The 20,198-nt window shown below is 41.3% G+C and overlaps 1 protein-coding gene across 3 annotated transcripts in view; it reads left to right on the top strand.

Moving 5' to 3' along the window:
• Positions 1-20,198, top strand: part of TRAPPC8 (trafficking protein particle complex 8) — a 68,406-nt gene that overhangs the window by 14,828 nt on the left and 33,380 nt on the right. For all 3 annotated transcript variants that reach the window (XM_038766493.1, XM_038766492.1, XM_038766491.1), the window contains 7 exons: positions 4,072-4,161; positions 4,690-4,864; positions 8,854-9,007; positions 10,998-11,091; positions 12,562-12,821; positions 15,057-15,172; positions 15,921-16,071. In XM_038766493.1, the coding sequence (XP_038622421.1) occupies positions 4,072-4,161; positions 4,690-4,864; positions 8,854-9,007; positions 10,998-11,091; positions 12,562-12,821; positions 15,057-15,172; positions 15,921-16,071 (1,040 nt within the window). The remainder of the gene's footprint in view (positions 1-4,071; positions 4,162-4,689; positions 4,865-8,853; positions 9,008-10,997; positions 11,092-12,561; positions 12,822-15,056; positions 15,173-15,920; positions 16,072-20,198) is intronic.

Below are 20,198 nucleotides of genomic sequence, written 5' to 3'. Positions count from 1 at the left end.
ATAGAAATGCATCCCAGCACTCCCCACCGTCCCCAACACACACACCTCAATTCTGTGCCTCCTCCAAAAGAGTCATGAGTCAGTTCATTTTTCTTTCCCAAGCGTTTAGTACAGTGCTTTGCACACAGTAAGCCCTCAATAAATGCGATTGAATGAATGAGTCAGAGTATTTGGAGAAGTCTGGATAGTGCACAAGCAAGGGAACATAGGAAGAATGCTCAAGTTGGTCCTGGAGGTCTCATGTGTGCTTGTGGTATCATCACTGGCGTCCACCTGGTGTTGCGGGGCCATATGGTCTTTTGGAGACCAGAATAATGGGAGGGTCAGCAGGTAAGGTGATTGCTTCTTTTGGGGGCCCCTTCTGCCCAAAGACAGGACGAAATGGTGAGTGTCTGGGCCGATGGCACAGGTCTCAGAAGCTCCCATGGCTCTGTGGACCAGAAGTAAATTGAAAACGGGCATGTAGGAACCTTGGAGGTCTGTACCGCACAGAATCCCCACCCCCTTTTCTGCCCTTCATGTCAGTGTTAAAGGTAGAGGGGCATGTTGGTAGGGGACTGCACAGGCTAGCGGTGTGGTGCCTCGGTGTTCCTGCAGGGCAGCTTCCAGTTTAATACTTGGGGGTCTGCAACACTGTGGCAGGTGTGGCTCCATGATGGTTTTTTTAGCAGGTGTCCTAGAACCATCAGTCAGTCAACCGGGTACATACACATGCGTGAATGTGTCACATGATGAAATCATAGTGGCAGTTATTGCCAATTCCAAAGGTTGTTTGGATGATTTAAAGAAATAAAAAGTTGAGGTTTGGGTTTTTTTTTTTTACATTAAATATAATCCACTCTTGAGATAAAGGTGAAAGAGTCCTGAAATCATTCCGAATTATTGTGTGCATTAGTTGTATTTAACTCCACCATGAAATATTGTAGTTTTTTCAGCCTTTTGTTAAATTTCCTGTTGAAACAACTGGTTTCTTCAGTTGTTTTGGTATTTGGATCGATTTGGTTTTGCATCGAAGTAGGGCATACACCAGGCGTCGGCCTCCCGTGGCTCGCGAATAGGTTCCGGAAGCAAATGGGGCTCTGGGAGCCCCCGCTCCGAGAGAGCCCGCCTGCCTGCTTGGGGCTGCCGCGGCCCTTAATTCCCCCAGCCTCCGCCACGGGACCACTTTGCCGTCGGTCTCGAGGACAAAGTTGCCCTTCGGCTGTCCGGCCCTGGCGCTGACCCTCCTCCTTCTCCCCTCCCATCCAGCCCGGCTGGGCCAAGAGAAGGAAAGCCTCCACTGTTGGAGCTACGGAGAGGGTCCACCTCCTTTCCTCACCGCTCCTCCTCTCCCTGCTTCTGCGCACAAGGCATGGTCTGTTGTGCTCCCTGGAGCAGCAGAAGGACTTAAGGGAGCTTTGGGGACACAGTACCCTGTCATATTTTGCTGCAGGTGGGCGTGGGGAAAGATGGTGCTTTAAAGTTGGCCCAGGTTGGCCCTGAAATCATGTTGTGCCCAACACCACCACCTGGTACCCTTTGTAGTACCCAGGCCAACCAGGGCAGGATTGATGGTGGCATGGGTGCCAGTGGCGGCCCATTGTACCCCCCCACCCCTTCCCTTCTGTTCCTGGCTGGCTCTTGGGGAGCGAGGCAGGGCCACAGGATGGAGCAACAGCTGTCTCTGAGAGGCCGCCACCCTTCAGGTGTAGTGTGACTTAATGACTGGTCGCATTGTGCCGTGAGCCCTATGACATAATTTGGTTGGGCCCTTTTGCTCGCGAAAGGTACCAACTCTGGCTGAGACCAAGTGGCCGAGCCTAAATCGAGGTTGTTATAGGTTTTCAGAACTCATGGAAATTTGAAATAGTCTGTCACGCTGGAGATCCTAGAGGGACATGCACTGCAATTTCTTGCACTTGCCCAGCGTCCCTCACAAGGTTTCATTCCTCCTTTTTTCAGTATGTATTTAAGGATTGAGGCAGCACAACCTACTTTAGGCTTATTTTACAACAGGGAATGAAGTGCAGTTTTACCTTGCCTAACTACTGATTACAGATTCTGGAGTTTTTCACTAATATTGTAAGGTTGGGGTTTGTATTATGATGGAATTCAGGCTGCAGTGATGCAGAAGAGCAGGAGTCAGGAGAGTGCTGCCCCTATCATTTGATATAGCCCTTGCCCCCCTTCAGGCCCGAGAGATTGAATTTGTCATTATTCACTATCTATTCCTGTCTTCTGCATTTTCCCTCACTTTTTTCCCATTCTGTTTCATCCTCTACAGTGACTGCTCTTTCATGTATTCCTCTTGTTCAAGTCGGAAGGCCACCGTAACTATTTCGCTTCAACTTTCTTTCAATGTATAATGGATTATTGGTTGTAGCTTTTTGTGTTTATGCCGTCGACAATCTATCTCCTCTCTACCCTACTCCCTTTTCCCTTTGTGCTCTGAATTGGAAAGCAGCCTGGTGTAGTGGAAAGAGCAGGGACCTGGGTTCTAATTCTGGATTTGCCTCTTACGTGCTGTGTGATCCTGGGCAAGTCACTTAACTTTTCTGTGCCTGTTACCTGTCTGTAAAATGGGGATTAAGACTGTGAGCTGCATGTGGGACATTAACTGTGTCCAATCTAATGAGTTTGTTATTACCCCAGCACTTAGTACAGTGTCTGGAACAGAGTGAGTACTTACAAATACCATTTTTAAACAAATGAAAAACATAGGCTGTCTGCCTCAGCACTCATGTCTGTGTAATGCTCATGTCTATCTCTCTAGACCTTTTCGTGTTTCTAGATTAAGTGGAACGTATTTTCTGTACTTTCCGTCAGTGTTCAAACTGAATTGTATTATATCAGAATGAAAGTAGCATTAAGTGCAACTGGTTGATTGCCAGCGTACCAGCAGAGTTATATACTTACCTTCAGTAGGGTTTCACTTGTCTTTCTGACATGTGTTGCTTTGTGTTAAATACACAGAATCATAAAGTCCTAGAAAGTTAGAGTGGTATATTCACCTTTACGAATACAAAACCCCAACCGTAGGGTAGGCCTGAAAAGAAGGAAATTATACTGTTTTCAGAATCAGGGTATTTCTTTGAAGCCATACGTGAATTAGTTAAAGCCTGTGAGAAGTTTCTTTTCTCACACCCATTTAGGATTTCTGGTGCTATCTCTTGTCTGTTATTTGATGGCAAGTGATATTCATTTGCTGTGGAGCTGCATGTTCTCTTGAGAACTAATTGAACCTCATTATTACCTCCCTATTACAGTGGCAGACTTTTCTGTTTTGTAAACGTAAAGACATCATCTATGCCCCAGTAGGTTTTAGGCTCTGGATTGTTCTCTCCCAGCATTGTAGCCCAACTTCCCAATATTACTGAAGTTGGAACGTGGCTCAGCACCCATTGTATTTTATTAGCAAGTTCCCAGACAATTTTGGGACTGCTTCCATGTTTTAAAAAAAATCCCACACTTTCCTTTGAATCCTTATGTGAATTGTGTGAATCCTTATGTGTATGCCAGGTCAAATAAAAGTAATGATAGTGGTATTTAAGTGCTTACTGTGTATTGAAACCAGAGACAATTTTCCAAAGACAGGAAACTTCACTGACAAAATTATTTAACTTAAGCAAGCGAAACCTCAGTTTTACAAGTGTAATTTATAGTCTGCACTTGGTACTCATAGCCAGAAGAAACAAGGCTATTGGAATGTGTGCTTGGGGGGTGATCTGTGTACCCAGTAAATCCTTGCAAAAAATGTTTGAATTTTGCACATTTGTAACTTGACACTCTTTGTTTTTGTTAAACTACAGTTCAGCTATGTGGCTTTACCCTAGGTGCGTTGATGAGACATTTGGTGTGAATGTGGTATTAATGTCTCTAATTTTAATGTTCTAAACCTGTTCTGTATCTTATAGGGCTTACTGTTCACAGAATAAAAAAAAATTAGCCCTTGCCACATTATTTTCTGTTGCACCTTTAGGAAATGGATTTATCTGTTCTGATTTTATCTTTCACTTTTTCTACTTGATTTCATTTAACACCATATAAGTACTTATAAATGTTTTAACCAGTTTTATTTCTTGTCTATTTCAGCTACTACACCCTGGTTTGAGTCATACAGAGAGAGTTTTCTTCAGTCCATGCCAGCGTCAGATCATGAATTCCTAAACCACTATTTAGCATGTATCCTTTGACTATAAATATAGGTTGTTGCCTTTTAAATACAGTGTTATGGGAAATACTAGTCTTGTAAATTTTCCATAGAGAAAAAACTTCTGGAGCGGACTTCACGGAATGGAGTGGAGCAGGGTGGTGATGTCATCAAACGCTTAGTACAGTGCTCTGCACACAGTAAGCGCTGAATAAATACGATTGATTGATTGATTGATTTTGCCAAAGTGTCAAGCTCTAGGTATCAATGGGCCAGTGGGTATTGTTAGTGATGGATTAATATGGAGGTTAAAAAAGAGATGTGGTCACTCTTTTCTACTGCCCAAGGTTTATCACTTGTGCAAACTAAGACTTAGGAATCATTTGAAATAGGGGAAATTTAGAATGGGAATGATGATTTTCCTGTTTGGCTTCTTGGTACTTTTGGAATTAATCAGCAAAGGACACCAGAGGACATGAAGGGTAAGACACAGTTTCTGCCCTTGAAGAGCTTTCATCGGTATGGCAGAGTAATTGTTACCTTAATAAGTGGTTTGCCAGGTATGTTGGTAGCTTCTTCTAGTGAACCGGAACCTGTGGAACAGTTTTTGAAGTTGTCACAAGAACAACATCGAATTCAGCACAGCAGCGATTATTCCTACCCCAAATGGTTTATACCCAATACTCTCAAATATTATGTGCTGTTACATGATGTAAGTGCAGGAGATGAACAAAGGTGGGTTTGTAACTCTTGCATGGTCTTGATTAGACATTACACTAATCAGAATGGTGTCTTAAATGTCTGCCTTACAACTTCTTAAATAGGCACCATTTACTGTGGAGAGTTAATTGGTTGGTATTAAACTAGATGGAACTTGCTAATACTTTGGACAGTTCATCATCTAAGGAAATCACTAATGCTGATGCTTTTGGCATTCTCACAGTATCCTTTGTGCTCCTTTGCCTCTTCCGTTTTCCCCCCACCTCACATTCCTCCATTCCTTCTAGACTGTGAGCCCGTTGTTGGGTAGGGACTGTCTCTATATGTTGCTGACTTGTACTTCCCAAGCGCTTAGTACAGTATTCTGCACACAGGAAGCGCTCAATAAATATGGTTGAATGAATGTATCTATCCCACTTCTCCAAAGCTAGCCTACTTTGAGTTGTGTTGTCATTGTTATTACAGTAATAATAATCATAAGGATAATTGTGATATTTAAGCGCTTACTGTTTGCCAAACACTAAGCACAGCGGTAGATACGAGATCAAACAGATCAGACTCTGTCCCTGTCCCACAGTGGGATCGCAGTCTAAGAGAGAAGGAGAAGAGGTATTTTATCCCCATTTTACAGATGAAGTAACCGAGGCACAGAGAGGTAAATTGACTTGCCCAAGGTCACAGCAGGCAAGTGGCAGAGATGGGATTAGAACCTAAATCCTCTTGAGTCCCAGACCTGTGATCATTTCCCTAGGCCACGCTGCTTTTCATATGACATTAGGTCTTAACTTGTTCACCTCTCTGCAATCCTCTGGTGTAATACAGCCTCCTTCTGTCTGGCAGTCGAATCTCCATCATTCCTCCATCTTCATCATCTCTTCCTACAATCAAATTTTATAAGGTCCAATCAGAAGCGATTAAAATTCCTTTTAAAGTGATGCCACTGAGCTTTTTTTCTGTTTCTTCTTTTCACTCTTCCTATTCACCCTTCTGGTTTGGGCGCAGGGGATTGGGGTGGGGGTATTGTCTTTGATTTTGCTCACGGCCTCCCCTTTTTGCTTCTGTTTATCCCCTTATATTTTCAATTTCTGTTTTGTTTTATTACCTGTGTCTTTGGTTCCAGAATTCTGTTCTCCTGCTCCGTTATCTCCCTATTCTGTTTTTGAATCTTAACTCTGGAAATTTGGCCTCGTTTTTTTTAGTGGGATGAAGGAGTAAGTGGGAAGCTATCTTCTGTCTCCATAGGACGTTGAGAAGTACTGTCCATTAACAAAACTTGGATAAAATGTTCCGAGTCTCTCAGAAAAATAGTGCTGTATGCACACCCACGTGCAAAAAGCCACAGTTGGAACTCAGTATGTTGGTTTGCTCTGTTGGAAATAAGCACCTCCCTTTCTAGATTATTTCTGTGCAGAACAACTTGAATTCAGATAGAAGCAGTGACCCTTCCATGTTGGGTTTTTCTATTTTACATCGTGAATAATTAATACAGTGAGTCGAAGTGTTCTGTTTACTGGCTCTGGACAAAGGACTAAGTCTCTGTGATCAAGGCTGTTGGAAAAATCAAACACGCTTTGGGTTAGTTCAGATTTTCACTTCTGCTTCTTTACTTTCATTCTAACTTTACTCTCTAGCCTTGCCATGTCCCAGCTGTCAGCGTCTGCACCTCACGGTGCTTTCCTTTTTTCTCATGATTTTTTTTTCCCACTTCCCAAAATGCTGACTAGGTTGGGATTCATTCATTCATTCATTGTCGTATTTATTGAGCGCTTACTGTGTGCAAAGCATTGTACTAAGTGCTTGGGAAAGTACAATTCAGCAATAAAGAGAAACAATCCCAGCCCACAATGAGCTCACAGTCTCGGGGCGGGAGAGAAAGACATCAATCTAAATAAACAGATATTGTATCTGGTTGAGGAGGGAGGGCATTCCAGGCCAGAGATAGGACTTGGGCCAGGGGTGGGCAGCTTGACACTGGAGATTTTTGAGGAGGGGGGGGTGACATGTCCTGAATGTTTCCGTCTTGAAGGGACTGTGAGCTCATTGTGGGCAGAGAATGAGTCAGTCAACTCTATTGTGTTGTACTCTCCAAGCGCCTAGTATAGTGCTCTGCACACAGATGTTCCATAGATACAATTGATGATGATGCCTTTAATCAATCACTGTTATTTAAGGGACCAGTGGGTCCTGGAGAGCCTTCACTCTATCAAATTGGCTTAGTGCTGTTTCTTTCGTGACCTGTTTCTCAAATCTAACCTTCCACTAAATAACAGGTTTAATTTTTTGTTTACGAGAGGAACAAATGTGTTTGTGTCAACAAATTTTGAAAGGGGAAAAGAGGGTTATTTTGATTGGGGGGAAAAAATTGGGCATTTTACGGATTAATTGAAAAACACCTTCAGAAAATGCCACACTGGCATGCTCTTATTTTGTATTAAAGCATCTGTAATACCAGCTAAGAAAGAGTATAAGTGATGATGGGGTGTAGTGGGCTACTGGAATTAGGAAAATGTATTCTTTGAAGCTTGGGAATTGGACCAGAAATTGATTTTTCATTTAGAAGTGACCAGAGATTCATTCCAAAGGGTATGGGAGCAGATTAAGGAAAGTCATGCTGGAACTGGAGTTTACCTGAATTGGGATTTGGTGTGGGACATTAGTCCACAGATGGTGGCATAATTGGCTTCTGGCGGCCAATTTAGGTGGAGCCAGGGCTAGACTGGTCACGGGATGCTGGGAATTCCTGGGGAGTCGGTTCCAAGTGATCCGGTTGGATATACTTTTGGGGTACGTCTGGCTGAGTGTTTGCTTTGCAAGCAAGGAAACCACTTAGCATCACAGGCACCGGGCTCCTGCCACAGGCTCCTTCCTCTTTCTGCATTCAAGCTGAGATTTTCTTGTAATGATTTTTGAGCCAGCCCAGTCCTGATGAAAAAGCAACTTTTTTCAAAGTGGGGCGGAAAGTTAAAATGGGTTGAATTTGTGGAAGGATATGATGGTCACAGGGTGTGATGAGAAGCAGCAGTGGATAGAGCGCAGGCTGGGGAGTTTGAAAGACCTGACTTCTAATCGGCTGTGTGACCTTGGGCAGGTCACTTAACTTCTCTGTACCTCAGTTACCTCATCCGTACAATGGGGATTAATACTGTGAGCCCTTTGGTGGGGCATGGACCGTGTCCAACCTGATTAAGCTTGTATCTGCCCCAGCAGTTAGTACAGTGCTTGGCATGTGGTAAGTGCCTAATAAATACCGGGAAAAAAAATCCGTATGTTGATATATAGCAAAATGTTTTGGGGAGGAGTACTGTTAAGTAACCCATTTCCAACTGTTACTAGATCGTTGATTCCTTTGCTTTGTAGGCCAAATTTAAGTGTGAGGCAGCTTTCTTTAAAAATTTCATCCTGTTCCGAACCACTTTTGTCTCCTTTTACACTAAATAAATAATCCTCAAATATGCTGTCCTCATTTTGGCGTGCTCATCAAACTTGATTTTCACTGAATGCACCAGGTTCTTTTCTTGCTCCTTGGCTGTTGGCTTTATTCAGCGTCAGGCTGCTTTAGCCCATTTTTTTTACTCCCTGTTTCATATTTCAAATGTACATTGGATTTTCCTTGTGCAAATTTCACCACTTAACGTTACCTTACATTTCTTTCTTCCATAAGTTGGTTTGTAAGTTTATATTACAACCCTTGCTGGAGCATTTCTTGATTTAGTTTGATCTCTTTGGGGTTTAATTAAATGGAAAAATCTCAGCCCAAACTAGCCTCCAGGTAGTTTAATTCATTTCGTTTCTTGGTTTCAGTTGTAAGGATGCTTTATTTTAAGGTCTCAGGCATCTTACAGTGACACAATCTTCTTAATTCTTTGTAGAAAAAAGTTTTAATGTTTTGAGTCGCAGTTTGAAATTTCACCTTCCTTATAATTCAGTTTTTATTGTCGACACTGTAGTAGAAGTTGCTTTCCGTGTGATTCTGTTGGTTACTACTCAGCTATTTTGTATTTCAGAGCAGATTCCATTTATGAAGAAATGAAGCAGAGATATGGAACTCAGGGTTGCTATTTACTTAAAATTAACTCTCGAACATCGAACCGGGGAACTGATGAACCGATACCAGATCCTTGGAGTCAGTACCTCCAGAAAAATAGTATTCAAAACCAGGTATATTTTAAAAAGTAATCTACTTGGACTTTGCTGTGAAACAATTTCTGTCCAGATTAGTGTAATTTTTGCTGAAAGATGACTTGTTCTCGTTTTGCTAACGTTCAACTTTTCTTACCTAATGGATAGGCCAACATATTTGGCTCAACAAGGTGATCACAACTGTCCTAATAATGGCATTTATTAAGCCATTTATTAAGTCCTTACTATGTGCCAAGCATTGTACTAAGTCCTGGGGTAGATACAAGGTAATCAGTTTGGACACGGTCCCTGTCCCACAATCTGCTCACAATGTAAGTAGGAGGGAGTACTATTAGAATAAGTAGTGCACGATTTTTTGTAGCCTCTAATTAGTCGATCTTTCCCTGATCATACTCTAATTTTTCTTCTTAAAATATGCTTTTGCGAGGTAGCAAGTCTCACTTATCACATAGGTTATGTTTCTTGGGAATCCTCCCATTGTGTGCTGCAGTGCTTTCCTTTCTCACATAAAACTGTGTGTTGGAGAAGCATGGATTCTGAGCTGTAAATTTGGAGGTTCGCTTTTTGTTCATAAACATAAGTGTACCTCAAAATAGATACTAATGCAGGGATTCAAAAACACAGAATATCAGTGAAGTTCTAGCAATAGACATCCTCGTTTGCTGAGGTAAAAGGAGCAGCTGATGGGAAACAAGTTAGAAAAGCGGACTCAGTCTATATTGCCCAATTTCTGAGCATCTGTCTGTATTTTCATGCTTTTGAGGCATGCGGTGAGATGGCAAGTGAAGGATATTGATGCGATAAGCAATTAGTCATAAACAATGAATCGTGATAAAGATAATAGATAAATAGATAAAGATAATAGATAAACATATCTATTCTATGTATTTATTTTATTTTGTTAGTATGTTTGGTTTTGTTCTCTGTCTCCCCCTTTAAGACTGTGAGCCCACTGTTGGGTAGGGACTGTCTCTATATGTTGCCAATTTGTACTTCCCAAGCGCTTAGTACAGTGCTCTGCACATAGTAAGCGCTCAATAAATACTATTGATGATGATGATGATGATGATAAAGTGTAGCTGCAGTAAGGGAATTTGTGATGAAGGAGGATTTTCGGTAATTGGTATTTTCCCCCATTAATGCAAAATCAAATGGCCACAAGAATTGCAGTTATCTTATTACGTAGAAGATATAATTTGGATCCTGAAAATCGAGTCTCCTTCTCGAAGAAGGGCAAGTACTTGGGTTCGCAGTACGATGCAGACTCAAGGTGAGTCCCGACAGGAAGGTCCACGTGGCCGAAGCCATCAGAAATAGAATAACCTTCCTTGGGCAGAGGCCTCAGGAAACCTATAGAGTATTTGCATCCTTCAGATAAAATAAGGTTACATCAGATTCCTGACTAGCTGAGGCCCAAGATCACCCCTCGTTCTGTAATGCAGCATTTCATTCTCGCGAAGTCCAGCAGGAAGGAAAAACCTGTGTTGTCGTAACCATGTCTGCTGCACATAAGCGCATGCAAACAAATCATTTCTTCCGACTTTGTGGTGCGCTCTATCCAAACAGGCTTGTGTTGTCAGACAGACTTTCCTGAATGGGACTCTAGCCAAAATCTGTGGGGTAAAGACATGTGCATCTTCTAATTCAAATAATCTTGACACTTGGTATTCATAGGACTGGTCTAAGAGGCAAACTTACCATGTGGGGCTGCAGCAACAAACCAAAGGACAGGCAACTTTTGGACAAAGCCATTGATCACACAGTAGTTGTTCTTTCCACACATACATACAATGTGTCGTCCTCACTCTCTATATCATTATCTTTGAATCCCCAAACCAAATATATACCTGTGACAATTTAAAAATGTTTCTGTTTTTTAACGTTCTGAAGAAGTTTTTCAACTTTTCTCTGGCTTTCACATCTGTGCATGGGGTTTCTAATAGTTTGTACGATGTGGAGAAATGTGTAGAGAACAGTGTCTTAATCTGTGTTTTCTTTATTTTAATAGGAAGCCTATGAAGACGGTCCATCTACTGTAACCTCCAACAAGAATGTTGAGAGCAGCTTGCTTTCGTTGGATGGATTGGACAGTGAAGGCAAAGGTCTCACTTTTTTTTCCTCGTCTGTGTTAACCTTTCTCCAAGTCACTAGCTATATTTTTGTCCCCTTCTAGACTGTAGGGGAGGTGTCTACCAACTCTTATACTCTCCGAAGCGCTTAGTACAATGCTGTGCACACAATAAGCGCTCAGTAATAATAATAATGATGGCATTTATTAAGCGCTTACTATGTGCAAAGCACCGTTCTAAGCGCTGGAAATGCCTTTTTTTTCTTTGAAACATGCCTGCTGGCAGGTTGGCAAGTACTTTTCTCAATAGCTAATGGTGTCTCTTCAAAAGAAATGTAGAAAAATGAATTTCTTTACTTTGAGGATAATCTGTATGTAAACCTTGCCCTGCTGGAGACCTGGGTTCTAGACTCAGTCCTGCTTGGAGCTGCTTTGCGAGAATGAAGATGGCATATGTACATACTTTCCGCAGCTGGGAGCCCCTTCTCTTCCACTCCCTCTGCCCCTCCACTCGATTACACGATCGTCACCCTCCATGTCCCAGAGGAACATGATTTCCAGGGTCAAGAGCGCAAATTCATCGCTTGTGCAGGCTCTCAAAATCTTAAAGTCTCAGGACTGTGACTCATCTGTTGTCCCTGAAGGAAAATACCCTCACTTCCTCCTCCCCAGTACCCACTTTTGACTTCTGGATTTTTAAAAACCACTGTAATGGACACATTTTTAAGAGCAAAAAATGTCATCGGTTGGTTAGACTCTTGTCTTTCCCTCACTCTCCCTTCTCTTTTGAGGGTAGAGAGGGCAAGCGTGATTTGTGTTGAACAATTCCATGCTTTTATTGGTTCATAATTTTCTATAGTAAGAGGCCAGTTAAAGGCAAGTAAAACTGGTCATCTTAGGTTAGTTTTGATGTATTCAGTAGGTTTAGGAACTTGTAACGTAACAAGAGCAAATTATAATTTTGATGAAAAGCCCTCGAGTTTGCTACAAAACAAGCATTAGACATTGAATACTCAGCTGCATTTTATTGTTTCCAATTATTCTTGGGCTCCCTATAAACAGATTTAGTTTCTCTTAAGTTTTTGGTTCTAGGATTATATTTACATCATTGCAACAACTATTATTTTATTATTCTATTTTCCTAGTTTCCATTTTGAAAGGGTGTGAGGCAAAGTTGATTACAGAGATTTAAAGTATATTTGATTATTCTGTATTTTAATTTCAAAAGATTCTGAAGTTTTAAATGGGATGCATTTTCTTTTGCTGTGAAGCTGCATGGCCTCAAGGAAAGTGCACAAGACCAGGAACCTGGGTTTAAATCTATCCCCCACTTGTCTGCTATCTGACCTTGTACAATACACTTTACTTCTCTGAGTCTCGGTTATCTCATCTGTAAAATGGGGATAGGGACTCTGATCTGATTATCTTGTATCTACCCCAGTGCTTGGCATAAAGTAAGGGCTTAACAAACACCACAGTTTTATTAATAAATCTTGTTTTTCAGTTGGTGGATTACCTAATAATTTTAAAGCTCACCCTCTACAATTGGACCATCACAATGATCCTGGCAGCAGCTTTGATGGCACTGATCACATGAAATCGTCTGGATCTTTGCATGAAACAAAGAAAGCAAGTACTGGAATACTTCACGGCGTATGTTTGACCCTGACCGACCACGATCGAATCAGACAGTTCATTCAAGAATTCACGTTCCGGGGGCTTTTACCACATATAGAAAAAACCATTAGGCAGCTAAACGATCAGGTGAGACTTAAAATGTGATTTTCTTATACTACTTAGGCAACGGGGGATTGAGGAGGGGAAGAATGATCCAGTTGTTTATTGGCAAACTGCTTTTCCTCTTTCTAGGCTGAGTCCTGTGGTTCTCCTGGTGATTATGTTGAAATCCACGTCCAGATTAATATAGTTAGTAGGAGCACAGCAGTAGTAAACACCTTGCCCTAAGTGAACTATCTCCTCTGATTCATTTTTATAGTTTATATCTTGTTTCTAAACTAGACTGTGAGCCCGTTGTTGGGTAAGGACCATCTCTATATGTTGCCGACTTGTACTTCCCAAGCGCCTAGTACAGTGCTCTGCACACAGTAAATGCTCAATAAATGCGATTGAATGAATAAATGTGCAGCCTCCCACTCCATCCCTACCAGTTTTTCCCCCTCCCGGGTAGGCAGTAACACAGGCTTTTGGAGAGAGAACTGGGAGGGGGACCCAGGAAGACGGATTTGTGTGCCCAATTTGTGCACCCAGGTGCTTCCAGACAGTTAATTGCCTCCTCCTTTCATTCGTTGATTTCCCGGGAGTATCTTGATGGTACTTATTGTAACAAGACCAAAATTGTGGGATCAGTTTGCTTGTGAATTTTTAGGAGGAGGGCTTTTTGTTGCAACCAATTGATCAATCGATTGATGGTTGGTGTGAGCAGAGCTCTCTAATAAGCACTTGGGAGAGTACGGTAAAGTAACTATTCAGGATCCCAATAATAATAATAATTATTATTATTATTATTAAGTGCATAGAGTTGTTTCCTACTCATAGTCACTCCACACATATACTTTGTCTAGAATGTCCTGTCCTCTGCCATAATCCGCCGCCTTTCTAATGGCTCTTCTGTTATCATTGTTATGGTCTTTATCCATCTATGTGTTGCCAATTTGTACTTCCCAAGCGCTTAGTACAGTGCTCTGCACACAGTAAGCGCTCAATAAATACGATTGGTGACGATTCATTCATTCAGCAAGATTTATCGCTCTTTGACAGAACATTTGCAAAATGCAGTTTCTAATAGTTTGCTATGAACTGAGTGACGGCCCTCCTATTGGAACATTTTGATTCATTTATGCCTTTGGCTACTAAAAAACGGCTGCGAGTCAATATTCGCAGTTTTGTTGCCGGTAAAGTGCATTTGAGGAAGACCCAGCCTGCCACTGGACTTAAATGGCTGGAAGGAGAGATATCTGGAGTCACTGAGGAGTTCTTCCTGCCTGTCTGGTTTTAGATGCTGAGAATAACTTGGCCAGGTGGTAGAATCTCTCTACCTGGGGGAGGTTTCAGCATAAAATGTGGAAGGGAAGGGGTGATGGGACAGGATGTGGCTAGTTCCTCCAAGAAAAGTCACACTGGGCAATTGGAGGAGACTGGGAACTTTTCCCACTTTAGTGGACTTCCCTCCTGCCTCTTGTTTTCACCGGAGTTATTGCCGTGGAACTGTTTTTGGCATATGTTTGGGCTTGTAATTCGTTTCCAACTCAAGTGTGCCTGTATCCACCCCAGCGCCTTAGTACAGTGCCTGGCATATACCAAGCACCTAACAAATACCACAATTATTATTATTCTCGATTTCTGCATTCAAGGAAGATAGGTTAGCATTAATTGGTATCAGAAAAGTGGCGGGAACTGGGGCATTTTGTTCACTTAAATACAGCGGAATTAAAAAATAGGTTGGGTCCTGTAAATGCATTCTGACAGTGTAATTTCTATTTGCATTTGATGATATTAAACTCTTTTGGTGCAACAGGTAGCCTTACATTTCAGGTATTTTTAGATTTAATTTTGTCAGATAAAATGCTCATTCAAAGACTAACGTAAATGCTTTTCATGGAAAAAAAAGAAGTCGGTCAAAGTTGTGGACCAGTCCTGGATTACTCTGAACAAAATAATCTTGGTTCCAACAGTGCTTTTAGATGAGGAAGGGGCAGGGGCTCCCTGTTAAAGCTATTAAAGATACTTTCTGTTGAAAAGGCACATCTTTAATTTATTAAAGCACACATTTTCTTTTCCAGTTGATATCGAGAAAAGGTTTGAGCCGGAAATCGGTCAAAGTTGTGGACCAGTACTGGATTACTCTGAACAAAATAATCTTGGTTCCAACAGTGCTTTTAGATGAGGAAGGGGCTGGGGCTCCCTGTTAAAGCTATTAAAGATACTTTCTCTTGAAAAGGCGCATCTTTAATTTATTAAAGCACACATTTTCTTTTCCAGTTGATATCGAGAAAAGGTTTGAGCCGGTCATTATTTTCTGCAACGAAGAAATGGTTTAGTGGAAGTAAAGTTCCAGAGAAGAGCATTAATGAGATGAAAAACACATCTGGCCTGTTGTGAGTGAAATTTTTTGGCTTTTAATTCTCTTTCCCTTTGTCAGGCCATAACTAACACTGCAAAAATTTTTTTGATGCATTTTTAATTTGAAATGTTGGTAAAGTTGGGTTTTTTTTTAACAGTCATTAAATAACTCCCATTCTAAAATATAAAATATAATTTAGGAAGCCTTAAAGGATACTTTAACCACCTAGAGGTATGAGGGTTTCTTTTTATATTCTTGCTGGTATAAAAGTGAATTTTGAAGGTGGCTTAAGCAATCTACAAACTATTGGGAAAGACAGTAGAGCTGCAGGTGTAATACTTGTGTTCTGTGGTAAATGACATTTAAATCCCAAGTTTCTTTGGGTTTTCTATGTCCTTTCTGAGGCCTAGAGGCCTTGGGAGGAAAGCATGAGACACTGAAACAGCGCTGTCCTTCAGACACTCCCAATTTAGCCAATTCTATGTCGAGTGACTTATTCATGCTAAGGGTGGAGTTGTATTGCACTCTCCCAAGTGCTTTGCACATAAGTAAGCACTCAATAAATACCACTGGCAATGATGATGATGTTGAAACCCTGTTTCCAAGGGTACTGGAGAAGCAACTCCTTCCCAAGTGGCAAGGGCCACTGATTTTCCTGTTGATTCCCCGGATGCAAGTGGGCAGTTTTTTGAAGTGTTGATTGATAAGGAATGAGTTGATTAGTCTTCATCATCCACTCTTTTATGTTTAAATATTCTTTTCCGGCATGTTTGTATTTTCAGATACCCACCGGAAGCTCCAGAACTTCAAATCAGGAAAATGGCTGACTTGTGCTTCTTAGTGCAGCATTATGACTTGGCGTACAGTTGCTATCATACTGCAAAAAAGGATTTCCAAAACGATCAAGCCATGCTTTATGCTGCTGGCGCCTTGGTTGGTATATTGAGTAAATTGTGTTCTCACTGCATCATCAAAGTTGAGGAAATTATGGATATGAAATATCATAAAGGGAAGGGTTGCTCCAGAAGAAAATCTCTGCTTTGCATTATGAATTTTGCTACATCTTGTATTGGATGGGATGTTCTATTGATTTCTGAAATTAAGTTTCATAGATCTAAGTCAGGGTGTTGTCAGTGGAGGGTTTTTCTATTCATGTCAAAGTATAGTATTTATCTGAGGGTTTGTGTAAAGCATTGCTTGGGAGAGAATAAATATAGTAGACACAATCCCAGCCTTCAAAGACCTTGCAGTCTTACAAAGACTTAATCAGTTCCTTCTCGTTAAGTCAAAATTGTTTTTCATTGAGGGCAAAGGTATAATTTTGGCTTAGTTTCCTAAATGGTGTGATGATTCTAATACCAAGGGTAGTTTTGTTCTGTGAGGTACCTGGTGAATAAGGTAGTACTGTTTCTAGTCATTTTTAAAGATTTCATAAATGGAGAATTAAGCTTGAGGGTGCCCTTGTAAAGCAGCTTTTGTACCTAAAGCTTCTATTAGTAAATGGCAATATCAATCAGTGAGCCAGTATTAAAAATGTACTCAAATATTTACAACTTCCCAATGCTCTAGACTGTAAGCTCCTTGTGAGCAGGGAATGTCTGTCAACTCTTTCATGTTGTACTCTCACAATCGCTTAGTACAGTCCTCTGCACACAATAAGCACTCAGATGCTATTTATTGACTGCAGTAAGTCTTGGGAAGTTGGTCTCTTGATCATAAGGTCACAAGTCTACTTGGGCCATTGTTCTTATTCTAGCAAATCTCCATCAAATTGCATCTTCCTGAATATTCTTGTCACTTTTTGTTACAGCGAAGCCTACGAAAGTATAAGGATCTCCTAGTTTGCTTTCTGTAATTTTGATTGGGAAGAAATCAGTCTGCCCATTATTATTATGATGTGATCCGAAATAAAGGCTGATGCTAAACTCAAAATAGATTGTGAATCAAGTAAAGTGGGATGTCTGGAAGCTGTTGAAGTGAAACCAATCAATCAGTTAGAGAAGCAGCATTGCCTAGTAGAGCGTAGGCCTGGGAATCAGGACTTGGGTTTGTAATCCCGGCTCCAGCACTCATCTGCTGTGTGACCTTGGGTAAGTCACTTCACTTCTCTGTGCCTCTGTAAAATGGGGATTAAGACTGTGAGTCCCATGTGGGATATGGACTGTGTCCAATCTGATTAGCTTGTATCTACTTCAACACTCAGTACAGTGTCTGGCGCCTAGAGAGCACTTAAATGTCATTAAAGAATTGCATTCATTGAGAGTCTCCTGGGTCCAGGTCACTGTATTAAGTGATCAAGCATTTAGTATAATGCTTTGCTTACAGTAAGCTCTCAATTAATGCCATTTGTTGATTAATTAAGTGCCTGGGAGAGTACATTTCAGTAAAGGAGACAAGCTCTGCTCTCAAGAAGCCTACAATCTAAGTAAAGTTAGCAGCTCATACCTTGATCATGTATTACAATGGAAACATATCCAGACAATGTCACCTAAACCAAGGCTAGCGCATATGACGGGAAAATGAAAATTTGTTGTAAGAAAAATGGAAAATACCCCTGTCCAAGGGGGCAAGCTCAATTTTGTTGGTATCTGAACTAGCTTTCCAGTCAGTAGTATTTTACCACTTCCTTCGTGCAGAGCACTTAACTAGAATTTTAGGAGAGTACAATAGAATTTTTAGATCTCTCTGTGCTTGAGGTCCTTAGAATCTAATTGGGGTGACTAACGTTAACATGAATTACAGATAAGAGGAAGAAGGACAAGGGGACATGTACATGAATTAATGTCTAAATAACAAGGTGGGCAACGTATGTACAAAAACAGTTCAGGAGGCAGTGAGTGTTGGGGTAGTAAAGACATGCTGAACCGTAGGTAGCTGAGGAGATAAGAAATTCATCAGGGAAGTCCTTCTGGCAGGGATGTGATTGCCAAAGGACCTTGAAAATGGGGAGAGCTGTGATCTGTTGAATTTGAAGGGGAAGGGAATTACAGGCAGGGGAGACGGGGTGAGCAAGGTGATGTTGGAGAGATGAGAACAAGGCCCAGTGAGTAGGTTACCTCGAGAGGAATGAAGAGTGTGAGCTGGGGTATAGTGACTGAGACCCCTAAAGCTGACAGGAGTTTCAGCTTGATACAGAAAGGAATGGGCAACCACTTCCAGGACATTTTACAAAATGTATAATGTTGATAATAATAGCTGTGGAATTTAAGCTCTTAATGTGCCACACACAGTACTAAACACTGGGAAAGAGGTAAGATAATCAGGTCGGACACAGTCAAATGAGGCTCTCAGCCTTCAGGCAGAAGCAGAGCGGGTACTAAACCCCATTTTACAGTTGAGGAAAGTGAGGCACGAGGAAGTTGTGACTTAAGTGCTTAGTTCAGTGCTCTGCACACAGTAAGGGCTCAATAAAAACGATTGATTGTGCTCCGGAGAGAGGAATACCGGAGGCAAGGTGATCTGAGAAGAGGCTGATGAGATAGTCAAGCTGGAGTATGCCAAGTTTCTGTGGTAGCCTTTCAGTCGATCAGTAGTATTTATTGAGTAGCTCCTGTGTGCAGACTTTAGGGTATAGAGCCGGGGATGGATCGTAGAAATGTCGTAAGGAAGAAACATAAGGATTTGCCAGCAGACTGAATATGGATGGAACATTAAGATTATTACATCACACATTCCATGTAAACTAATTTGAAAATTGAATATTAAATGAAGTGTGTGCCCATAAGACTCTGTAATATCAATTAGTTCCAAATTAATGTGCTACTGATCTCCCTTTCTTCAAATCCCATTTCGTTTTGGGGCAGGGAACGTGTCTGCTAACTCATTCGTATTGTACTCTCCCAAGTGCTTAGTACAGTGCTATGCACCTAGTAAGCGCTCAATAAATGCGATTGATTTAAAAACGCATGTGTGAGAGACATCTCCCCGATTAATTTCTTTTCTCCCCAGGTAGGCACCACATTAGTGTTTCTTCACTACCTAAACACTTGTAGCCTCCTAGCTTCCAAAACTACTTATTTACATATCCTCCTTTTGCTCTTTCCTTCTATCAGTGAATTATTTCAAGAACTGTTTTCCATACTAGAATATAAATAAGATCACTGAGGGCAAGGGGTATATCTGCTAATCTCTTGTACTCATAGCACGTGGAGTGCTCTGTAATCAGTCAGTAGTATTTATTGAGCACTTACTGTGTGCAGAGAATTATACTAAGTGCTTGGAGTTCAAGTCATCATACTTGGTAGACATGATCCCCACCTACAAGGAGCTTACAGTCTAGAGAGGAGCTTACAATGTAGCTCCTCTCTACACAGTAGGCACTCAATAAACACTACTGATGGATGTGAAAAAGCTATAAAAAAGATTTTCCCATAAGCAAAATACAGTACATTTTATCTGGTGCGTTCCCAAAACAGTTGCTAAATATGACTCAGGTTAACACTGAGCTGGAAAAGTTTGGGGCCAAAGTACATTGAGGTCACTATTTTAGCAGGAAAGGAATGAGTGGCATTTTAGTTAATGATCATAGTAGACCCCCAAGGTAGTAAATAATTAAAAAAAACCTTAAATTATCCTGTAACTCTTGAATTAGTAGTAGCATGGTGGCATTTTATTAAGAAGTTGCCAGGTACCCTGGTTTTATGCATCCTAATATAACAAGACCATTGTAGTCTTTCCATTAGGTGTTTCACCAAATACCGAATCTGAACTGTTCTTTCTGAAATTGTATTTAAATGGTTTCTGGCTTCAATTTTAGATTTTGAAATTTTCCAAGGTAGTAAAGATCCCATAGCAGGAAGGCTAGTCAAACAGGGGTTGCTGTTCTCCTGCAAGGGTTGATGATCAGTGTGTGATAAGTAGAGCCACGTTATCAGGACTCAGTGGCCACTGACCTCGCCTTTGCCCAAAGGTCTGGGGCAGTCCCTCATTTGGTGTTGCTTCCATAGGGCCCTTACCGCCCTCTCTTTAGCTGCCATTGCCCCTTGGGTAATAATAATAATTGTGGTATTTGATAAGTGCTTAGTGTGTGCCAGACATTGTACTAAACACCGAGGTGGATA

Source organism: Tachyglossus aculeatus, chromosome 25 (assembly GCF_015852505.1).
Source record: "Tachyglossus aculeatus isolate mTacAcu1 chromosome 25, mTacAcu1.pri, whole genome shotgun sequence".
Taxonomy (NCBI): Eukaryota; Metazoa; Chordata; class Mammalia; order Monotremata; family Tachyglossidae; genus Tachyglossus; species Tachyglossus aculeatus.
Note: the sequence above shows the minus strand (reverse complement) of the source record. Positions and strands in the feature narration are given on the sequence as shown.